Source organism: Ambystoma mexicanum, chromosome 4p, assembly GCF_040938575.1.
Source record: "Ambystoma mexicanum isolate Mex_15411 chromosome 4p, UKY_AmexF1_1, whole genome shotgun sequence".
NCBI classification, from domain to species: domain Eukaryota; kingdom Metazoa; phylum Chordata; class Amphibia; order Caudata; family Ambystomatidae; genus Ambystoma; species Ambystoma mexicanum.
In genome coordinates this window covers 1261485117-1261507033 of record NC_090927.1, presented here as the reverse complement: position 1 = coordinate 1261507033, position 21917 = coordinate 1261485117, and the positions used below count along the sequence as shown (strand labels likewise).

General features: G+C 43.8%; 1 protein-coding gene across 3 annotated transcripts in view; it reads right to left on the bottom strand.

Moving 5' to 3' along the window:
• PHF10 (PHD finger protein 10) overlaps positions 1-21917 on the bottom strand; it is an 815357-nt gene that overhangs the window by 9333 nt on the left and 784107 nt on the right. For all 3 annotated transcript variants that reach the window (XM_069606947.1, XM_069606949.1, XM_069606948.1), the window contains one exon: positions 13629-13817. In XM_069606947.1, coding sequence (XP_069463048.1) covers positions 13629-13817 — 189 coding nt within the window. The remainder of the gene's footprint in view (positions 1-13628; positions 13818-21917) is intronic.

Below are 21917 nucleotides of genomic sequence, written 5' to 3'. Positions count from 1 at the left end.
TCGCAGAAAAAACGGAACTGAGGCTACGGGTATCGTGCGTCCTACTTATAACATCCGGTGACGTCGGCTCGACGGAGGCCCTCGAGGACAGTGTATCGACGTCATCGACGCAGGACGCAGAAAATGTTCCGAAGCAGCACAGCTGTGGTGATTACCTGTCATAGATGTGGAATACGTCGGAGGAACCAATCCATTCGAATATGTGGATATCACAAGCGGCAGTGATCTAAAAACATACATTAGTTTTTGTAGAATCAATTTTGACTGAGTTTCTCTCAAGGCATTGAAGACATGGTTGGTAATAAGCACCTGTTTACATCATATTTGGTTTGTGAAAGTGATATGTTCAAGATGCATGTTGATGTGTTCAAAAGATTTTGTGATGAGAATACCCAAGTATGGGTTCCAAGGAATGCCTCAGATATTCCCTCTAGTAGTTATGTTTGTAGGTTTTTCGTACATCCTGAGTACTGGCCAATGTCTGGAATATTGATAATTCTCAAGATCAGACAGTAATGGAAATGGATCTGCATCATATACATGTGTTATATGCTTGAAGATGAGACTACTGTAACCAATACCTTAAATATTACTATTTTGCATGTTAGCAGCTACAATGGCTTTTAAATATTAATCAAAAAGTGAGAAACGGGGAAAACTCCTCTCAAAAGTGCATATGAAATTAGATAATCAGTCAATATTCATGAGCTAATACCACCATTCCCAGTTTTGAAGAGGTCTACGAGTTTTCACAAAAACCAAACCTCATCAGTTTTAAGTGAAAGATACCCTTCTCCCAGATTTAAAGCCTTCTTCCAATAAGTCACAACAGCATATTAGTGTTACACCCGATACCCTCATATGAATCCAGATGGATTTGATGTCACCACTTTTTTTTTTAATTGTGCTAGTTAAATGCAGTAAATATGTTCATATAATTAATTAGGGAGATAGGCCTAACATTTTCATTCAGGGATTTTTGTTTTCAGCTTCTCTGGAATCAGAGTTATCAATGCCTGTCCCTCAGATGTAGAAAACGGACTGTTTTTAGACAACATTGAAAACAATCAGAAAAGAATGGGCTCAGTGCGTTCTTGCATGCTAAACAAAAATCACCTGGGAGACCATGGAGTGCTGGTGAACAATTTTTTCAGATTATGTTAAATATCAAAGCATCACTAAGACATATACTGTTCTTAAGACTGGTCACCCACCTCTTGGCTCCTAGTACAGTGAGCTGTAAAGGATTCTGCTGTCATTAATGTCTACCTCCTTTGACAGACCCTACTAGGAGACCAAATTACTGTAATATCCACCAACACCTTATTTTTTAAACTCTCAACTAACATTGAATTGCTTCTCTTTAGAACAATAATAACATTTCTAAGTTAGCCTTTCATCTCCATAAACTAAACAGACATAATAAGAAACCCAATGAATGAAAGGCACACAATATGATCAGAGTGTTAGGGAGAATTCTCATTCTATGGCTAATTTCCCTTACCTATAGAGTCCCCCAGCAGCTTTGCTGAATTTGAAGGGTTGGTTTCTTTTTACCTGCTAAGAGTGAGACTCTTTTTCCTACTCTTAGGCATTTCTTGCTAGGTGTGTTCTAGGCTATTTTTGTGTTTAATGCCTATGGGATTTTCTCTCACCCATTGGAACCATCTTTGTGCACATGTGTTACACAGCACCCTCCGTGCAGTGACACAGGGGTGTCATAGCGACCCCCAAACATAGACTCCATACCCTGGGACTGACTACTGTCTCCCAGGGCATGTAAAGTCCCCATTGACTTTACTAGTCAATTGTTATGAACTTAACCAGTACACCCCATCTTAATATGGAAGTACTGGAAGGGGTTAATAGTTTTTCCCCTATGTTCATTTTCGAGGGGGTACCTTAAAGTCCCTCTCTGAAAAGTTTCTGGCTGGTGGCAGTGGTTACTACCTTTTATATTCAACCGCAAATATTTTCCTATGGGATTTTCCCATTGTTCGAGGCTACCACTTTTACTGACAGCCTCTAATATACCGCTGGTTTATTGTATTATTAACTTTACTCCGGTAGGTTTTATTTGCCAGAACTTTGATATAAATTCTTTCTCGTGTCTTACTCTAAAACGCCTAACCCAGGTCGGGGATCCTTTGTTCGCTATTTTGGTGGGCTTCTGCCAAGAACCCCTCCTTTCGGTGCCAGAGTCTGGGGTGGGTCTGTTGTTTGGGAGGGGGAGTAGAACCCATGGACAGAGTTGCCACAGCAACTCAGGTCACACTCTAACCTGATAGGCTGGAGGGTCTCCCGCCAAGAAGACCACTCCACTGTGTGAGTGACAGCTAGGCTGTATGAATGGGTCTCTTTCTGCATAAAAGCAGGGTCCTGAGGACTGGAAGAGCAAGACGTCGCCACTGGAACTACGGAACCGAAGGGGTGAGAAGCCACAGACATCTTCAGCATCTACACCACCGGTGAAGCCCTGCCGGATCGTCTCAACACTTTTCTTCCACATGACGAGAGGAGATCTGCATCGAAAGAGTCTTCGTCCCTGGAGCTGGTGGGGTCAACCAGTTCACCTATCGCTTCCTCGGACCTGCCTTGGTCGAATCGACAGTGCACAGCACTTGGAGACCAGATAGCCAGGCAGCTATCGACCCGGACCGCGAATAAAAAGGAGCGTACCTTTTAAACTTCGTTTGGCAGCACCGCGGCTGGTTTCTCCCCTGGGTAGTGCAGCGACTCGAATCTTCCTCCACAACGAGAGCCTCTCTTCCTCTGCCGGACCCCTCGACCTGCAAAGACTACCAGGAACAACAGCCACCGCAGGAACCACTTCTCCACGTTTAAGGTACATTGTTCCGCCAGGCAACCCTTTCGCCGTGGTAGCCCCAAAGGTGTTTTAAATCCTTTGACTACTTGTTGGGTTGGCCGCCCTATCTCTTAACATTGTCTTTCACCTCGCATCTACCTCTTCAATATTTTTCTACTAAAGACTTGACTGCAGCTACAAGAACATTTTTGCTCCTAAGCTCTTGGTCCTGTACCACTGACTCTGGCTGATTTGTTAGATCTGCTCTCACTAGATTGGTTTCCAATAAGAAATGTGTTGATGCACCTAAATCTTCTGAACCCCTCTTCCTTCCTACTGTTTTAACTTGTGGAGTGCCATTTTGCTAATTTTCATTCACTTATCTTTCTGCTAAAGTGTTACTGTGCATTACATGTTCACAAAACTTCAGGGAAGTGTTGCTAGGGGGTGTCTGAAGGTATTTCGGTTTTTACTTGTACTTTCCCTCCCATTCGAAGAATTGTAGAGTGCCATTTGTAGTTGGTTTTCACTGTGCCGTTTTGCTCAGTTTACACTCTACCGCAAACTTGTCTAACATTGAATAGGGAGTTGTATAATAATTTTCCTTGACTTAATTTAACTTGCTTGATACTTGTGATACATGTACCTTCTTAGAAGTGTGTAAAATAAATATATAACTACTTTTTAACTACCAAGCTTTGGTCAGTGTTTTCTTGTGCCATAGAACTGTAGGCCTAATGTGTAAACCCTGAATACTGCTCATCTCCCCTTTGAGATAAGTCTGACTGCTCAGCCACAGCTACCAACTAAATCTTTGTAGTACGGACTGATACCAAAGGGGATTTATTGCTCTCACCTGTAGTCCTAATCTGATGTAGTACTCCCTAAGGGAACTTCACTGGATTTTGCCTAACAGAGAGCATAAAGTGAGTGTATGGCAAATACTACAATAAACTCTGAGCCAACAATAGTCCATCCAATTTATTTCAAATTCCACCCCTGAACTCAGCAATTTGATTCAATGCCCATCCTTCAAACAAATTTTAGGTTAAATAATGCTGTTAAAAATGTAGAAGCATACAAATAGGACTGCATATTAAGATGTTGATCCTAAGGGCATTGTTTGTGCCAAAGGCAAATTCCATAAAAGACAACTATAGACTGCTATACAGCAAACTGCTTGAATGAGTCTTTAAAAAAGTGGTAATGCTAAAATAATGTGGAGACCCTGTAATAGCCCCGCTTGTATCAGATTTCGCAGAGGATAGATTCAACAGATCAGCTTCATAACGAGCACCTAACATGTCTCATGGGATAGTTTGAGCGCACTTCAGATAGCAGGCTGTTGCACAGAAGTCTTCACTTAGTGAGCTGTTTCTTTCAACCTAGGCAAACATTCTATTCTACCCTACCTCTAGTCTGCAGCTTCCCTAAAACATTAAAGGTGAACAAATAATTAAATGATTTTCTCTCTTTTTCGAGAACAACAAATGTATTATGACACTAAATAACACTCTTTGTTTAAAGGACTGTTGGAAGCCAATCCAAAGAAAACCACCAGAAAATGTTACCTATTTGATGGTTTGCATCCTTTAGGAAGCTTATCAAGATAGTGTTGTAGAGCCACGCTGGCCGCAAAATCCAGAGTGTCACCGCCATTTTCGATCCGGTATGGTTTGGTACCCAACAGCCATACCTAACAATTTAATTCTTAAATGTTCCCATATCACTGGGCTTTTCTAGCATATTGTGTAAATCTCAATCTACGACCAATTCCACTGAAGAATTTGTGCCTTCTTCAGAAATTGTAAAATCACCATACACCTTACTTAACATATTCCAAATGAAGGCCCTGGGAATAGCATCTAGGGACAGAGGTGTGAAAAATTGAAAAAAACATTGTTTGCTCTGGATTACAAAGGACCTGAAAGAAATTCATCTATAATCGGTTTATTCTTGGCAATCTTACTGGATCAGAGACGTCTGCTATTTTTAAGATCTTTCTCCTTGATCTGTTCTTCTGGCTTTAACTGATGCTTGATCTTGTTTTATTCTGGATGGAGCACTGAAGGAAACAAGGACTCTTACCCTCTAATGAATCCTGGTTTCAAATGTATTGACCCTTCCTGTGATAGCTTGCAGTGCTAATTTTATTCCTGCATTACTGCTGCATTTTATTGGATTATATTGAAGGTGGACCTTATCAAATAAGTCACCTCTGATTTCTCAGTGTTTTAAAGCCTTTCACCGATATATCCATCTGGGAGGGCTTAAGATATTAGTTTATGACAGACTAATGGAATGGTTATAATGCGACAGAAGGTCTGAACTCATCAACCATGACTAAGTCAAGGTATTTTCCCTGTAGAAGAACAGATTGCTTACAGCCGGTAATGTTCTTTCTGAAGGATGTGTCTCCCATGGATTCCTCATCTTAGATATATTTTCCAGTGGGAGTAGATCTCAAAGTTTCAACAGCAGGGCACGTCCCTTGGCGCTCTTAATCTCCAAGGCAGGATGTGACGTCAGTACAAATAGCTTGTACCGTGTCCCTGACCTGTTAACTCGTTTTTCACTTTGCTCAGCTGTTTTGGGGATTACAAAATATATGAGACATACCTTGACACTAAAAGAGAAAGGAATAGGAGAGAGCACTGTGAATGTGGGGTACGATGAACAAGCGGTGAGGAATCTGTGGTAGGCTCATCCATCAGAAAGAACATTACCGGAGGCAAGTCATTTGTTATTCTAATGTATTGTGTCCTCCAACGTATTCCTCATTTTAGATAGACTCCTGCAGCAGTACCAAACCCCTGGAGGATGGAGGAGCAAACTCCTTTTCTATTACACTAGAACATGCTACAGGACAGCTCTAACAAAACTGGTGTCCTGACCACCGGGCATCCAGGCAGAACGTTTTGCAGTGTTGTTGATAGTAGCCCACATTGCCAATTGGCAGTTGTCTTGGACTTGTACTCCTCAATGCAGCCTTTCCTCTTCCTTAGAACGGTGAGGCACAGGGTAAAAGGCTGGCAAGCAGACTTTTCTCAAGAGGTGAAACTCAGACACCACTTTGGGTAAGAAAGAGGTACACACCGAGTATGAACTTGTCCACCAACAAAATCATAATAGGCGGTATATATGACAGAGCATGAAGCTCATTCACCACCCCCAGAGCAGAACAGTTTGCACTTCTTGTTGGAACTGGGTGCACACTTATCTATCTGATAGGTTCCCCAAAAGGTAAAAGTCTCTGAAAGAACTTCCTGGCGTAGCACACTCATAAGAAACCAAGCCCTCAATGCTCAGGCATGTCTGCCGTCATATTCTCCATCTTAATTATTTGAACCGCTGACATGAAGATCTACAATGTCCAAAAAGAGTTTCAGTGCCTCCCCAAGGTTCCAAATTGCTGGGAGCTATTTGGCTCCTGCTTCTACCCTAGGAAAGCCTGGTTATCTTAAAACCAAGAGTTACCAGGAGCTACTTTTGGCTCCCCAGGCCAACTAGCACCTTTCAAATATGCATATGTGGCATGAACTTTGAGTGTTTAATAATGCAAATAAACAAGAATTAGGACACATTTAAATATGATCGATCATACATAATGGGCAAACATTTCCATAGTGCATCTCACATAGAAGCTAGATTTTTGGTGCACTGTGTACTCGCTCCTGGTTCCCCAGCAGTACCTATTGCCTACTCGGCGATGCCCGACACCCAAGAGCTGGTTTTATTTACTGCTCACTGAATTTTTATTTTGAACCCTGTTCCCTGTACAGAGGGAGTGCTCCTACAGTACCTCTTGTTCACGTAGTGCACAACCATTGTGTTGTCCGACATGATCAGGAAAGTCTTCCCCTGTATAGAAAGCAAAAAAGCTATCATCGCTAGTCCGATTGCCCTCCGTTCCAACAGGTTTATGCAGAGTTTGATCTCTGCCAGCGACCACAGCCTACCCACCATCAGCTTGTTTAGATGAGCAGACCAGCACTTTAGGTAAGCGCCTGTAACCACAGTTGCTTTCGGCCACAGTTGCCAAAAGGGTTCTCCTGCCTTCCAATTCTCTCTTCAAGCCCACAACAGTAGGTCCATTATGTTGCTTGAAAACTGACCATTGAGACCTTAGGGCCAACTGAAGTGACTTCCTTCGCAACTGGGCCTCCAGCACCAGAACAATGCAGGAAGCCATGACACCTAGCAAGTAGAAGTCTAGGGCCAGCAAGAAGTGGGTATTTTTCAAATTTGGTGACCAACTGTTGGATGTGCAAAGTCTTCTGAGAGGATGAATCCAGGACCACTCAGATGAATTCAAGTATTTGATAGGGTGTCTCTGGGAATCAAGCGGCTCGAATGGGGGCTCCATGTGCTTTGCTAGTACTACATTGAGATCCCATCCTGGCGGTGGGTTTGAAATTGGAAGGTGGAGTCTTTTTACTCCCTCCATGAATGCCTTAATGACTGGAATTTTCCACCACAATACTTTACTTTGAGAGATGGTATAAGCTGATAAAGCCGCCAGGCGGACCTTTATAGAGTTGAATACTAACCCAATATCTAACAAGTAGAGCATATCATTTAGAATGTGTGAAGGAGTACATTCTATGTGGTTTATTTGTTTTGACTGGTACAAAATTACAAATCTCCTCCACTTGTCGAAATAACAGTGTCTAGTGTTTGATTTTCGTGCCTCCTTGAGGCTATCCATACACCGCTGTGGTAGATTAAGATTTTCGAACTCTATGACTTCAGGAGCCATGCTGCCAAGTTAATGGAGTGTGGTTGTGGGTGCACTGTTTCCCCGTGTTAGGTTAAAAGGTTGGTTTGGCACGGGAGTTTGATGGGATCGCACATTGCCAGTTTGCGCAGATGTGGATACCACGGTTATCTCGTACACATGGGAGCAATTAGGATGAGCGTCATCTGTTCTCTGTGCAGCTTGTTAACTATCCTGCTCATTAATTGAGCAGGGGGAAAAGCGTAAGCAAATTTCCCTCACCAGTTAATCCATAGTGCGTTCCCCTTGGTGTCTGGCTGGGGGAACCTGGACGCGAAGTCTGGGCATTGCTTGTTTTCTCCTGTAGCGAACAAGTCTATTGTGGGGTAACCCCACAGAGAAGATGTGGTCTACGACGCTTGAGTCTAGTTGCCACTCGTGTTCCTATGGTAGGGGATCTCTGCTCAGAGAGTCTGCTAGCGTGTTGAGTACCGCTGGAACATGTGGGAGGATAGAGATATCCCCGTCTGAGTGCCCATTTCCATATTTTCTGCGCCAACTTGGACAGACTTGGAGAGCGTGTTCCCCCCTGTTTGTTGATGTAGAACATCGCAGTTGTGCTGTCCATTAGAATTTGAACTGCCTGGTTCGTCAGTTGCACTTCGAATGCTTGAAGTGCTTTGAATACTGCTAGTAGTTCCAGCAGGTTGATGTGGTTCTGTGCCGTGATGCGAGTCCACAGACCATGTGCTGTGTGGTGAAGGTAATGAGCCCCCCCGACCCGAACAGCGACGCGTCTGTTGCGACAATCTCTTGTGCTTCCGGATCGTGGAAGGGTTTTCCCTTTAACAGATTTTCTCTTGACCACCAGCGTAGGTTTTGAACTAGTGCTGGCGAAACGACTACTAGATTGTCCCACTGACCACTTGCCTAGGACCACTGTTTTGCCAACCACTCCTGCATTGGTCGCATGCGCAGAGGTGTGTGTGGGACTAGATATATGCACAATGCCATCATGCCTAGGAAAGGCATTGCTTTGCATACACTTATCTGGAGACCGGCTTGATACTCGGGTATTTGCCGAAGCATGTTCTGCACTCTTTTCATGGATGGAAAGGCTAAGCCTGTTTTTTAATCTAATACAGCTCCTAGTCACTTTCTTGTTGTGTTTGGTACAAGACTTGACTTTTTATCGTTTATCGAGAAGCCCAATTGAAAGAGAAGATTTACGGTTCTTTGCGTGTTTTGTTTGCAAAGATGGGGTGTTTCTCCTGTGATCAGCCAGTCGTCCAGGTAGGGGTACACTTGGATTGCCTACCTGCGCAGGTGTGCCGCCACCACCACCAGTACCTTGGTGAATACCACTGGGGCTGAAGCTATTCCAAAGGGCAGCAACTTGAATTGGTAGTGCTGGTTCGCTACTTTGAACCACAAGAATTTTCTGTGCGCTGGGAGCATTGAAATATGAAAATAGGCATCTTTCATATCCAATGTTGCCATGTAATCCCCTCGATTTAGCAAGGGGATTGCCTCTTGTAGCGTTGTCATGCAGAACTTTTGTGGCTTTACATAAGTGTTTGCAGGGCGTAAGTCTAATACTGGGCGCATGGTTAGATCTTTTTTAGCACAAGGAAGTATGTTGAATAAATACCCTTGTTTACCTCGGTAGATGGCACAATCTCGATGGTGTCCTTGGGGAGCAGCGCGTTGACTTCTTCCATCAGGATGTGTTGTTCTTACCTTGATGTCTTCCTTTGGCGCGGGGGTGGTGTGATGGTTTTTCTAGGAGCTCCACACAATAACCTCCCGCTTCTGTAGATAACACCCACTTGTCCGCGGTTATTCCCTGTCACGCCGAAAACCTCTGCGATGTCTATGGGTACCTCCGTCCCCAAGCACCAGTGAAGAAGAGATATAGTATACTCCTTCACCAATTATTGAGGCCACAGGTGTGAAAGGTCAGGAACACGGGTACCAGGTGCTGTAAGGAAAAAGTGGGTAAGTATGAGTGCAAGACAAGAGACTGGAAATGACCAACAATAAAGAAAACGGAGTGGGACCTACCTAGTGAGATGAATCAGGATGGGGAGATATCAGGGAGCACTGGATCCGGACCCCATTATTAGGCACCTGACGTGATACACAGCTGAGATCCAAAACAATCTAGAGCCCAAAGAAGTTACCAGAAGCAGTTCCAAAATGTTCGAAGCAGAAGAGGTCCAAGATCCGTGGAAGGCAAAACCCAAAAGTTCAAAAAGCCAGAAGTCCGAAATCCGTAGAGAGCGAGTCCAAAGGTGCAAGTCAAATGTCCAAAGTCCGTGAAACTGAGTCCGAGTAACAAATCCAAGGAGCAGGCAAAGGCAATCCAAAATCACCAGAAAACAAGGTCCAAAAGCTGGAATATCAGGATCAGAAAACACAACGCCACTCGAGATGCTGAGAACAGCTCAGAAGCACGGAGGATCGGCTTCAGTGTGCTTTTGAGCCAGTGCTTGGGTCACGTGATCGCTTTCTCATTGGTCCACGTGAGTGGTGTTGCGTGTCACGTGACCCTCGCAACCGGGAAGCAGCAACAGGATTGGCTGGGCGGGCCGCCCCTTTAGTATCACGTGAGCGCTGCCTAAACACACGTGACCAGGAAGCCGGGTCAGTGGAGACTGATCCTCCCCAGCGCCACCGCGGCCATAGTTTCCATGACGCCGTACGCCGCCTACCCCATGCGGGGACCCCGGCGCCATGGACTCTCAAGGGGCGCGCCCGGGAAGGGTTACTGCCACAGGTATGGTGCTGCTGGGAAGTGGTTGGTGTTGTGTGGGTTGTGCGTCTCGTGACATTCCCTCCCATGCGTGGGTGAAGTTTGAAATCTGTGACCCTACTGGGAAGGCATGGGAGGGGACCTGTAGCGGTTTGTCATTGTTTGGGGGGGTTCCTCCTCCTTGAGAAGTAGAGGACCTCCCATAGCCGCGGGATCTGTGCTGGCCTCCAGGATAATCTTGGGACACTTGACCCTGGTTCTTCCAGGATGAATTTTGATTTTGCCGTATCCAGAGCCTCTTTGGGAATTTTGGCCGCAAATTCATATTCCTCTTTGGCGGATTTCAGAGCATCCTCCACCGCTTTGCCGAATAGAAAGGTTGGTTCCGCAGGCATGTTGAGCAACCTTGCCTGGGTCTCAAGCTTGAAGCCAAGCGTGGCGCTTGAGAATGGTTCCTTCCTCAATAATATGGCCCGCATTATCTGCAGCATCAAGGTTGTTCTTCAGTAAGCTGCTGGCAGTGGCTTTGCCTTCCGCTGCTATTATGGCAAGTCTAGACTTTAAAGGCTCTGGAGCAGAGTCGACGAGGGCTGTAATCTCGTCCATTTATGGCAGTTATAGCTGGCCAACAGCGTGGAATTGTTGGCGATCCTAGCTTGAAACGCTGCAGAGGTTACAACTTTCCTCCCCATTGTATAAAGCTTCTTGCTCTCCTTGTCCGGGGGAGCTTCTGAAGAGGCTAGTGGTGTACATGCCCTCTTTCGCGTAGTTGTGACAACCAGCGAATCCGGCTTAAGCTGTCCTCTAATATATAAAGGATCAGATGGAGCCGGGCGGAAACGTTTTTCTATCCACTGGTTTACTGCCCTTGTCTGATTGGTAGTTTCCAGTGTAGGTTGGATTCTTCTCTGGACAGACTTTAGGATGGGTATGAACTGGGTGGCAGCTTTTATGTCTCCCAGGATATCTTCGACAAAATCTTTGTCTTGCTGAGTCTCCTGAGTTTGAATACCGAAGTGCTCAGCTGCTTTTATTAGTAAGTCATTAAATAAGCGCTGATTATCTACTGGAGAATCAGGCACTGGGGAATCCTGTTGAAGACATAGTATACACCCCTGCCTCATTATCATCACCATCATAGTATTGACATTCTTCCTGATCCCCTTCAGTGTCTGTATGGATGTCATAAAGCTCAGCAGAAATGCGAGACCTTTTTGCTGGTGGCTGGGATGAAGACAGGGTCTGAGAAGTGGAAGACAGGGGCTGAGAGCTTGAAGCCCGAGCAGCAGGAGGTGTGTTTTGGAAATGTTCTATTGCATGAGGGATTTTTTCAAAGTAGTTTGCAAAAAATGTCATTCTAGACATCACCCTATCCTGTCCTGTGCTGTCCATAGGGCTGAGCTTGGGATGACCCCAGGGTAAGGTATGGCAGGGACTTGGGCTGTAGGTGTGGGAAGGCCTTTATTATGTAAGGCCTCACTTAAGAGACCCTCATCCTCTTCTTGTGGGACAGTTCTAGTTTCCTCAGAAGAGGTAGCTGTATCCCTATGAGACGGGTTCCATGTCATTTCATCGCCTGCCTGTTCATCCCCAGGCTTAACGTGCACATTTCCCCAAAGCCCCTCTTCCACACATATGTTTTGCTATTGCCCACCCGCCCAAACCCTTATCTGCCCTTTCCCACCCCCCCCCTAAAAAATTTGGTGAGCACATTCGATGGAATGTACACATACATTCAGGTACATATACACGTTAAAAAGCCTGGGGATGAACAGGCAGGCGATGAAAGGACGTTGTACCACAAGACTTGTTCTTATCTTTATGAGACTTAGTCTCTACGATTGGAACTCAGAGGAAGACTTCTTGGAATAAGAAGCCTTTAATATGCTTTCTGGGACATGTTTTTTAACCAGGTGTGATAACCCTGCATTTTTGGACTTTGAAAAAAATGTGTCGAGTTTCGGCATTGGGAAGGACCTCCGCCACGTCTGCCGACGTTCGGTCGAAGGAGTTTTATGGGCAGCGTCCTTTGTCTTATGGGGCATGTCATGGGGCGACCAGGATTGCGAGTGCCCAGAGGACTGGGAATCTACTTATCCCCCCCTAGATGCTGAATCTGGGCGTACGGTCGGCGGTGCCGACACATCGCTGCGGGGTGTGTGCTTAGTGTGGCAAGAGGAAGTGCTCTTGCCGCCGGGTGTTAACCCCACAACAGGGCCGTCTGTCTGTCTACTAGGGTCGGGGGCTTGCACTTGGGAACTTGGATGTTGCCCTTCGCCCTCGTCGTCCGAGAAGATGGCGACGCTGCCGTCACAGGAGGCTCGGCCTGCATGGCATGATGGGCCCAGCGTTTTGTTCTGCGATCTCGAAGGGTCTTCGGTTTAAAGAGCTTGCATGCTCAACAGTGCCCTTAGTCATGGTTCAACCACAGGTTGCACACTCTGTCGATCCACGGAAACTTTTTGTTACATGTGGGGCAGAATTTAAAGGGTGTCTTATCCATGTTTGGGAAAGGCAGCCGGGGGATAAAGGGAAAGGGTGGGAAAATGCATTGTTCAATGACCGCCCCCACTCTCCCTATTGTATGGGCCTAGACTCGGTGCGCCTTCCAAGGCCGAAAGGGTCAGTCGAAACTTGACTTCGTCCGACGGCGTTGTCTTGTGCTTTGTCTTGACTCTTTACCGTGTCAAAGAACGATGTCGGAAGAATAAAGGACAGAAAGAGTAACTATATTTAAACTTTGCATAATCAAATGGCGTCAGCTGAAATTGAACTCTGCGAGAAGCGACCGCTCACGATGGCGGAAAAATCAATCTGAGGGGCCTGGACCCTTGACGCGTGAAGGACCATGGGTACAGTGGATGTCACAGTAGGGATAGTATTACTGGCACGCCCTGTCAACGTCCCTTTTCGAGTTTCGAAAACAACAACTGTAATACTCTGCAGCTTCCACTAGATGTCGGCCTATGCATAGCATGTGACCTAAGCAGATTCCACAAGCCTCTGAAATATATATACACACACAGAGATATATATTTGATTTGTCACAGCAGATTACAAAGGTTGGTGTATTTTTTGTGTGCAGTCAGCCCTATAAACTTCTGAAAGACTATCCTATCTAGCAGTTGTGATACGTATAACTCCAACTGGTGGATAAGACTCCGGATATGATGATGTAACCCTAGATTTGTCTTATATGTGTTCATGTATAATTTCCTACTTTATAATGCCAGTATTATGCCCATCAGATGGATTTTAACAAGTGTATATTTCACAACCGGATAAGCCACAAAAAGTAAAAATTGTTACTTCTGAATGTTACTGAGTAGGGTTTAAAAAGTTAACATTACCTGAGGGAATAGCACCAAGACCCACGCAAAAAGTGTGATAACCACGGTCACACTTGTCGCAGAACATCATTTCTTCTTCATGATGAGGGTGACCACAGATAATGCAGGTTTTACATTCCATACACTGCCATGGATATTTCTTAATCACAGACACAAGCTCAGAAGACATATCCAAACAAGAAGGATGACCTGAAGAAAAACAAAACAGGTAGAGAAAACATATTGGAATACAATTTTATCAGCGCACACCTAATGTCTAGACAAATGTTTAGAATTATTGTATTACATTACAAAGAAAGATTTGGGTGCAGGGGAGGAATACCGGCCCTGGCACGAAGCAGTACAAAACATGCAGCAAAATAATGTCCAAACTATAGACACTTCCACCCCTGCACACCACAAATGCTGAACAGCAGCGAAATAATGTCACAGCATATGCACAAACATGTTTAACTTATACATCCATCTTGTGGTCTTCTTTTATAATGGTTAAATTATTTCAAGGCAAGTCCTTCATACTCTACAGGATTCGGGGTGCTGTGCCCCTTCTTCAGGAGTGGACTTCTGTAGGTATAACAAAACAAAACGAGGCTCAGATTTCACATAATATAACTCTTTACCTCCACGATACTTTCATCAATAATGTGCCACTAGTTACAAGGCAACCTTCATCTCAGGTGCATAGCTTAATCAATAAATAGGTGTTGTCTAACAACCCCTGTATGCCCATAACTATAAATTCACTGCTTGGTTAGCCATGCACAGTGTAATGCCAGTCATAAAAGAGAATGCCAATCCACACTCCATCCCATCTGATGTTAAATTCATGCTGTATATTTCATGCAGGTTATAGCATGTCTACACCGTGATTATAATTTAAGCCACTCCTGCCTAAATATAGCACCCGTGATGATTCTGAAGTGAATGTTCCACACAAATCCCTGTGTTAAGAGGCCACTCCTACCTTATGATTCTCAAAGCGATGTGATGATACACTCTATTCCTTTATATCGAGCAAAATCACAAAGATGTAATTACTTCCTTTAATATAATTACAAATACGTAGCCCCGCCGGGCAAATAATAAGTGCCAGGACAGCACTGTGGTTCCTATTAGCGCCATGTGCATGTGGGTACAGAGTAGAGTTAACAGTCTTCACCCATAGGATATGCACTGCACGGGAGAGAATACATTACTTCTCCTGTTACAACAAACCGTGCAGTGATTAACTGTCTAAGGACAACTATGACTTAATTACATATAACCTAGATAAAAGTCTAGGTTATATGATAAAAGTGTGAATGTTGGCATGACCACACCTGTATGGAGCCCTAAACATTGGCCTGCGCCTAGATGGGTATGTGAGGGCCAACAAGTGCCACACTCCTCAGAACTGCGAGTGCTAGCATTGGTAAAGGTCAGGTAACCCACTAACCAATATAAGCTCAAACTCTGCATACTTATCTCACTCAAAAAACTCACACAACCATCTCTCGCACAACAAGCCGCACGCACTTCACAACACTGCAACAACACATAAGCCGGAACAACAGCACACGCGGACTGACTCAGATCCGATACCCGCACCAAAGCTCAGCACCCGGTGTATACTGAGTTGAAGCTGCCAACAGAACACCAGTTCTCTCACTATCCTACTCCCTTCTTCAACCTACTAACCCATCCCACCTTTATCGTTTACAGATCCGCCTGAGCGCCTGGGGACCAATTCCGTTGGTGACGGTGCGCAGTACAAATACCTTTAACATTTAACATTTAAATTGAAAGTTAAAGGTCAGCGTTGTTTGCTATTCAAAGATAATGACACTGATGAATAGCATTTTAATTTCTTTTTTATGCTACTTATCTATGGTTATTGTATGTTTTGTAAATGTTTTATGGATTTTTATTCAAAATAAACATTACGTTGTTGGTTTAGCCAGAGGTCGGAAGCTTCTAGGCAGGGTCTTGGAGATGTCATAACCTTGAATAACTGGCTTCAGGCTGATTGCCTTTGTTACTCCAAGATTACTTTTTGAAACATGGTTCAATTAATTTTTGGTTACTTCCCACCAATACTGCAAGAAATGTATTAGTGAGAGGAGACTTCCTGATTGATGTTTGACCGAAACTCTACCTGGAAAAAAAATGTCCCCCCTTCCACCTTATTACATACTTTATATTTGATTTTTAGGTTGGGGGAACATCCAGTGGTGGCAATATTTAAGGAAATATGGAAATGCAACTTCAATTCTACTAGGTTTTGCTTTTGAAACTATATCATGGAGACCATATTGCAGATTATTTTGTCTCCAATCAGGTTTCCACCCGAACCATGGCACAGAGTCGGCCCTTCTATCCGTACATGATGATTTAATGGAGGCCGCTGATTGGGGGGGGGTATCTACAGTGCTACTAATGTTGGATTTCTCTGCGGCCTTCAATACCGTAAATCACCAGATGACAGAACGAATCGGGCAGGTGGGAAAAGCCTCTGAACGGGTTGTGAAATGGTTTGAGTCATTTCTCAAAGACAGAACCCAGAGGGTCATACTGGATGGTTTCACCTCACAAATGGTGGAACTTGATTGCGGGGTTCCACATGGCTCCTCTCTGTCCCCACTCATCTTAAACCTTTATTTTTGTCCTGTTTTTAGGTTATTCAGGAAATATGGTCTGCTATTTCATTCATACGCGGATGATACGCAGCTGTATATTGAGTTGCAAAATAGTGAAGAGGTTTTTGAGAGAATCAACCAATGTATGAAATAACTTAATGAGTGGATGAATAACAACCATTTACAACTAAATGCAGCAAAAACAGAAATCATACTGTTCAGTCCAAAGAATAAAAGAGCATCGAAAACCCAAAGCTCTACCCCACTGATCCTAGGGGAACAACTGCAATATGCAAAAAAAGTTAAAAATCTAGGCTGCTGGTGGCAGGAGAATTTGAATAGTGAGACGCAAGTAAGAGATAAAGTGAAAACAGTTCATTTTGCATTACGATCACTACGGAAAATACTCCCTTATATTCCGATGGAAGACAGAGCAGTTGTGGTGGGTGCAAGGACTAACCCCCAGCTGGATTATTGCAATAGTTTGCTGGCAGGAATTCCTCAAAAGCAAATGATGAGACTCCAAAAGCACAAAATACAGCAGTAAGAGTAATTGGAAACTTGAAGGAAAGAGACCATGTGTCATCAGTGCGTAGATAACTCCACTGGTTGATGGTGGAAGATAGAATTAAATTTAAGATGGCATGCCTAGTGTTCAAATGCATTAAAGGGCTTGTCCCCGCATATTTAGCTGATAAAATTGTATTATATCAGCCGAAAAAGAGTCTACGCTCAGAGGACAAGCTTCTACTCGGCATCCCACAAACAAAATGTATTTCAAGAGGAGACAGAAGCTTTGGTGCCTATTGTCCTAAAGTTTGGAATCAACTCCCACCTGAAATCAGAAAGTGTGAAACCCTGGACATTTTTAGAAAGAGATTGAAAACATTTCTATTTAAATAAATGTGTACAGTTAACTAAGTCAGAATGCCAGCTACGCCCTGTTCTTTTCTTATGAAATCTTCTATTTTTTTAGTTACCATCTGTGCCCGAATGTGGTTTATTCTGTTTGGTGTGCGTAATAAATTACTCAAAATCAAATATCACACCTTGGGAAAAATATCTGTATATAATTTTGTGTTAGAGAGATAAAGGACTGTTGGTCTACAATTTTTGTGTTAAGCCACAGATGAAAGATGGATAAACTTTACTGTGGCTCCATTAATTTAAATGGCTTAGGCTATTAGAAGTAGATTTTTACCTAAAAACATTTTGCAAGTGATTTTATTTTATTATATTGAAACTGCGCTATTTTGTTTTTGTCATTATTGACTCTTGTATTTTATCTAACAATTTGATTTTATATTGCAATGACGTTGTTTTGCTGACAATCGGAATTAGAAATGCAATGTTTGTTGTATCAGACTATATAGAAACACAGGGTGCTATCATTGTGTTATGTGCTTTTGCTGTTAGTGATCCTTCAGCTAAACCAGTCTGATGAATGTGCTTGTATTCTTTCCTTCCCTCTTAGCGGATCAAAATATTCTGACAAGCCAGAATTATTTATTTTTTTACCCAGAAAGATAAAAATTGATATTTTAAACTGTAGCTAGGTTGAGAGTCCCGGGAATCACTTTTCACAATCCTTAGCCAGATATATCACGAGACCAGTTTGATTGTACGTTTTGGTCTAATGAAGAAATTAGTCATTTATGTGTGGCTCTGGTTTCAAGCAAGAAGTTTTCTTTTTTCTTAACAACTTTGCTTTATTAATCTATACTATCTATCCCCAGAATCTCATATGCAGATCTATCCTATCCTTGGGGCATTCTCTTCCTTTCCCCCTGCCCCACTCTGTTCTCCTGCTGACCTCATCATCCTCCCTTCCAGCTTCCCTTTTTTCTTCATACCCCACTCTGGATTCCCTTCTTTGCTCCTCCTCCTCCTCCGTCCCCTCTTACTGTTGTCTCCTACTTTTCTCCTCCTCATACTCCCATGAACCTGACCCGCTCTGGGTCCTCCTACTCTTCCACCTGCCCCTCACTGTGCATTGGTCCGGCTTCACCCCTTTTCTCCGCCTTCCCTATGCTTGGTACTCTCTTGGTTCTGCACATTTTCTCTCCTCCATGCACCTTTCCTGCTAATCTCCACACTCCACCTGGAACCACTCAACCAGGTTTTTGGGTACCCCCTCATTCCTGTGGCCTGTTACAGGTGCCATATGGTTGTCACTCTGTGTCCTGATAGAGTGCTTTTTCTGTGCCCTGCACCGGGTCTGTACCCTCCTTCTGTTGTCATCTCGGTCCCTCATGCTCTTGGTAGTAGTTCTTTCTTGCTATGGTTCTCTGTGTGGGGCAGAGCTTGGCTTCCATGCTATGCAAAGGGCACTGCATGTATTCCTACATGGCTACGCTCTGAGGTGTCTGTAAAGGCCTCTTTAGCGTGTATATGTATGTATATGTTCATATTCATTTACATATACATAATTAGTATATATTAACATTGTGAAAGGTATGAATGTTCTTTTCTTAAAATCCTGCATATTACACATTGGGTCTGCCCATAGCCTGCCTCCATCCATTTTGGGGTAGATAATCTAAATTGGGGTTCCACCATTAGCTACTTGTGGATTTCCTTACACAAATCAACACGCCATTTGTGTGGTACAATTTAATGGTGGTACACCTCGTTTTGCCACGACATTCAATACCTCACTAATTGAGCCTCTGATTAAAATGTAGATTGCAAAATGTGCCCCAACTGCACTTCATGGTGATGGTTTCTGGGGCTGGGTAGTTTCTTGTCCTCTGCAGATGAAAGTAAATATCTGCCTTTGCGCCACTGCAGTGCTCCCTCAGACAGTTCTAACCAATTGCACTCCTTTGGAATACGCCTATAGATTACAATCAAGTGGCTGAACGATAGACTAAAGAAATGCTTATCATTGGGTCTTCATGAGGGGTATATAAACACTTATTCTACACCTAAAAATGTAAAATTATATCCAAACCCTATAGATGGTAAGAACAATCTTCTATGGAAATCCTCAAACTAGCAGAATCAAAGACAAACCAAGGGCTGGAGAGATACTTTAATTGTGTTGTGGAGTCGAGTGAAAGGGTTGCCCTTACTAGAATAACTGAATAACATGCCAGTCGCCTCTTCAATGGTGTGTAGTCTGGAACTAAAACACAGAACTATGAATTAATGTGTGCATATTTGTTATGTTATGTCATTGGAGTTGCATGGCAAAATGACTACTGTCCTGCAGGAGTACAGGGGATGTGCTTCTAAGCTCTTACTCAGCCAAACTCTACTTCTAGAACAGCATTGATCTCAATCATAAATTGAAACACACAAAATATGAATAGTATACATCCTTCACCTCTTTAAGGTGGCATGGGACAAAAGCAGCTATACCTTTCAGGAGGGTGTGAGCCAGCATGGAAGCATCCAAAACAACAATACTATGGTTGGCAAAATAAATGTCTACGGTTCTATAAAAATAAGTCTTTAATTAAAGTGAAAGGACAAACTATTAACAACACCACTAACCAACCCACTCCTATAATGAAATGCAAAGAGAATGCATATTGTCGGAGAAAAGGGAACTCTGGGCATTGAAGAACATGGGAGCGCTCATAAAATAATCTTGTAGAAAAGTCAAAAAAGTTCTCAAATGTTTTTAAGACATCCAATGTGGTCTCAAATGTCAATAGAGGGCCCATTGCACAATGCCAGGGGAACAGAACTATTGATGTATACATGTTTAATGTTAGTTCAGGATCTGAATGCAACATTCCGGGTTTCTGGGTGCTTTTCAGTGCATAGAGTCTGGTTCAAGTTGGCAAGCCGGCTTAACTGGATCCAACAAAGTAGTGCATTCACAAGTAATCTATCCATGCCACCCTTGCCCTGTGTATCTTTGGTAATTGGCTTGGTCTTGTAAATATTCGTTCGTCATCCTGGTTCTTCTCCAGAGGTTGAGATATGTAATAAAGGTATTTTTAGAAAGTGGGTGTGGAATTGGATTTCTTGGGAAGGTTCCATTTTGGGTTTCATAAATTGTTGTTGTGGCCCTTTCTGACATTCGGACAAAGCAGTTCAGTAATATGTTCCAGGTAAGCATTTACAATTGTTTAATAAAAACAATATGTATGCAGGCTTATGTACTGTAACAATTCACCTCTAAGTGGCACTTATGGACAATGATTTCTCTGCCGCAACATAGCGTCCAAACTATAGGCACTCCTGTCCCCTGCACACCACAAATGCTGAACAGCCAAATAATTTCACAGTATATGCACATTGTAATTTGTAAAAAATTACAAACAGAACATGTTTAACTTATACATCCATATTGTGGTCTTCTTTTACAATGTTCAAATTCTTTCAAGGCAAGCCGTTCATACTTGCACAGTGTAATTACAGTAAAAACAGAGAATGCCAATCTACACTACATCCCTTCTGATGGTAAATGCATGCTGTATATTTCATGCAGGATATATCATGTCTATAACGTGAATATAATTTAAGCCACTCTCCTGCCTAAATATAGCATATGTGATGATTCTGAAATGAATGTTCCACACGATTCCCCATGTTAAGAGGCTACTCCTACCTTATGATTCTCAAAGCAATGTGATGATGCACTTTATTCCTGAATATCGAGCAAAATCACAAAGCTGTAATTACTTCCTTTAATGTCCTTTTAAATACGTAGCCTGGCCAGGCCGAATAAATATGTACCTGTTTATTACGTTGTAAAGCAAATGCACAAACTGCACTCCAAAAACACTTCATCCCACTATCAAACGTCGATTTCGATAGATTCGTAATGTGTGGGGAGAAACAACACGATGATGAGTCCCAGGACCAGTTTTGCGCACGTCTGCGTCAACTGTTGAGCACCTGCAGGTGGGACAATGAGGAGGTAATGATTCGGAACCAAGTGATACAGGGATGCAGCTCCAGCAAGCTGAGAAGGCAGATTCTGCGAGAGCCAGGCATGACATTAACGCAAATACTTGACAATGACAGGGTGTATGAGCTCGCAGAGAGCAGAGGCGCGAAAATGGACGCTGCAGTGCGCCCGTGCAAAGGAGAGGAAGCGTTTGCCATAGGGAAATCGACCCCGTCCAAAGCACGCTGGAGCCAGAGGCGACAAGAAGCATCATCTACACAGGGCACCCCAGCAGTGTGCCAGTAAAGTGGGTGCAATTTACCACACTCGGAAGACTGTCCGGCGAAGACAAGGGTTTGCGGGAGGTGCAGCACACCTGGGCACTACGCGAGGATGTGCTCTGTGGCCGCTCCGGTGACAACGCACAGAGGGCACGCAAGAGCAAGTGGGAGCAGTTTCAGGAGACAGCGAAGCGTCGCTACGCTGGAACAGGAAGCCTAGAGGCTAAACATTGCAGAAGAGGAAGAAGACGACGAAGAGATCTTCTTTATTTCGAACCTTGCCACGGGAGCCAAGAGAAGGAGGCAACCCACATGTGTTGTTGACATGCAGGGCGTCCCCACACCAGTACTGATCGACACAGGGGCCTCGGTGTGTGTGTGTGTGTTGGCCACAGAACACTACAAGGCCATCCCAGGCCCACTGCTGTTAGATAAATCAAAAGCCAGAATTTACACTTTTGGAGGCGACACACCGTTGCCGATACAAGGTGTATTCGTCGCGCCAGTGACACATGGGACAAATGCAATCAAGGCGCGTTTCTACGTC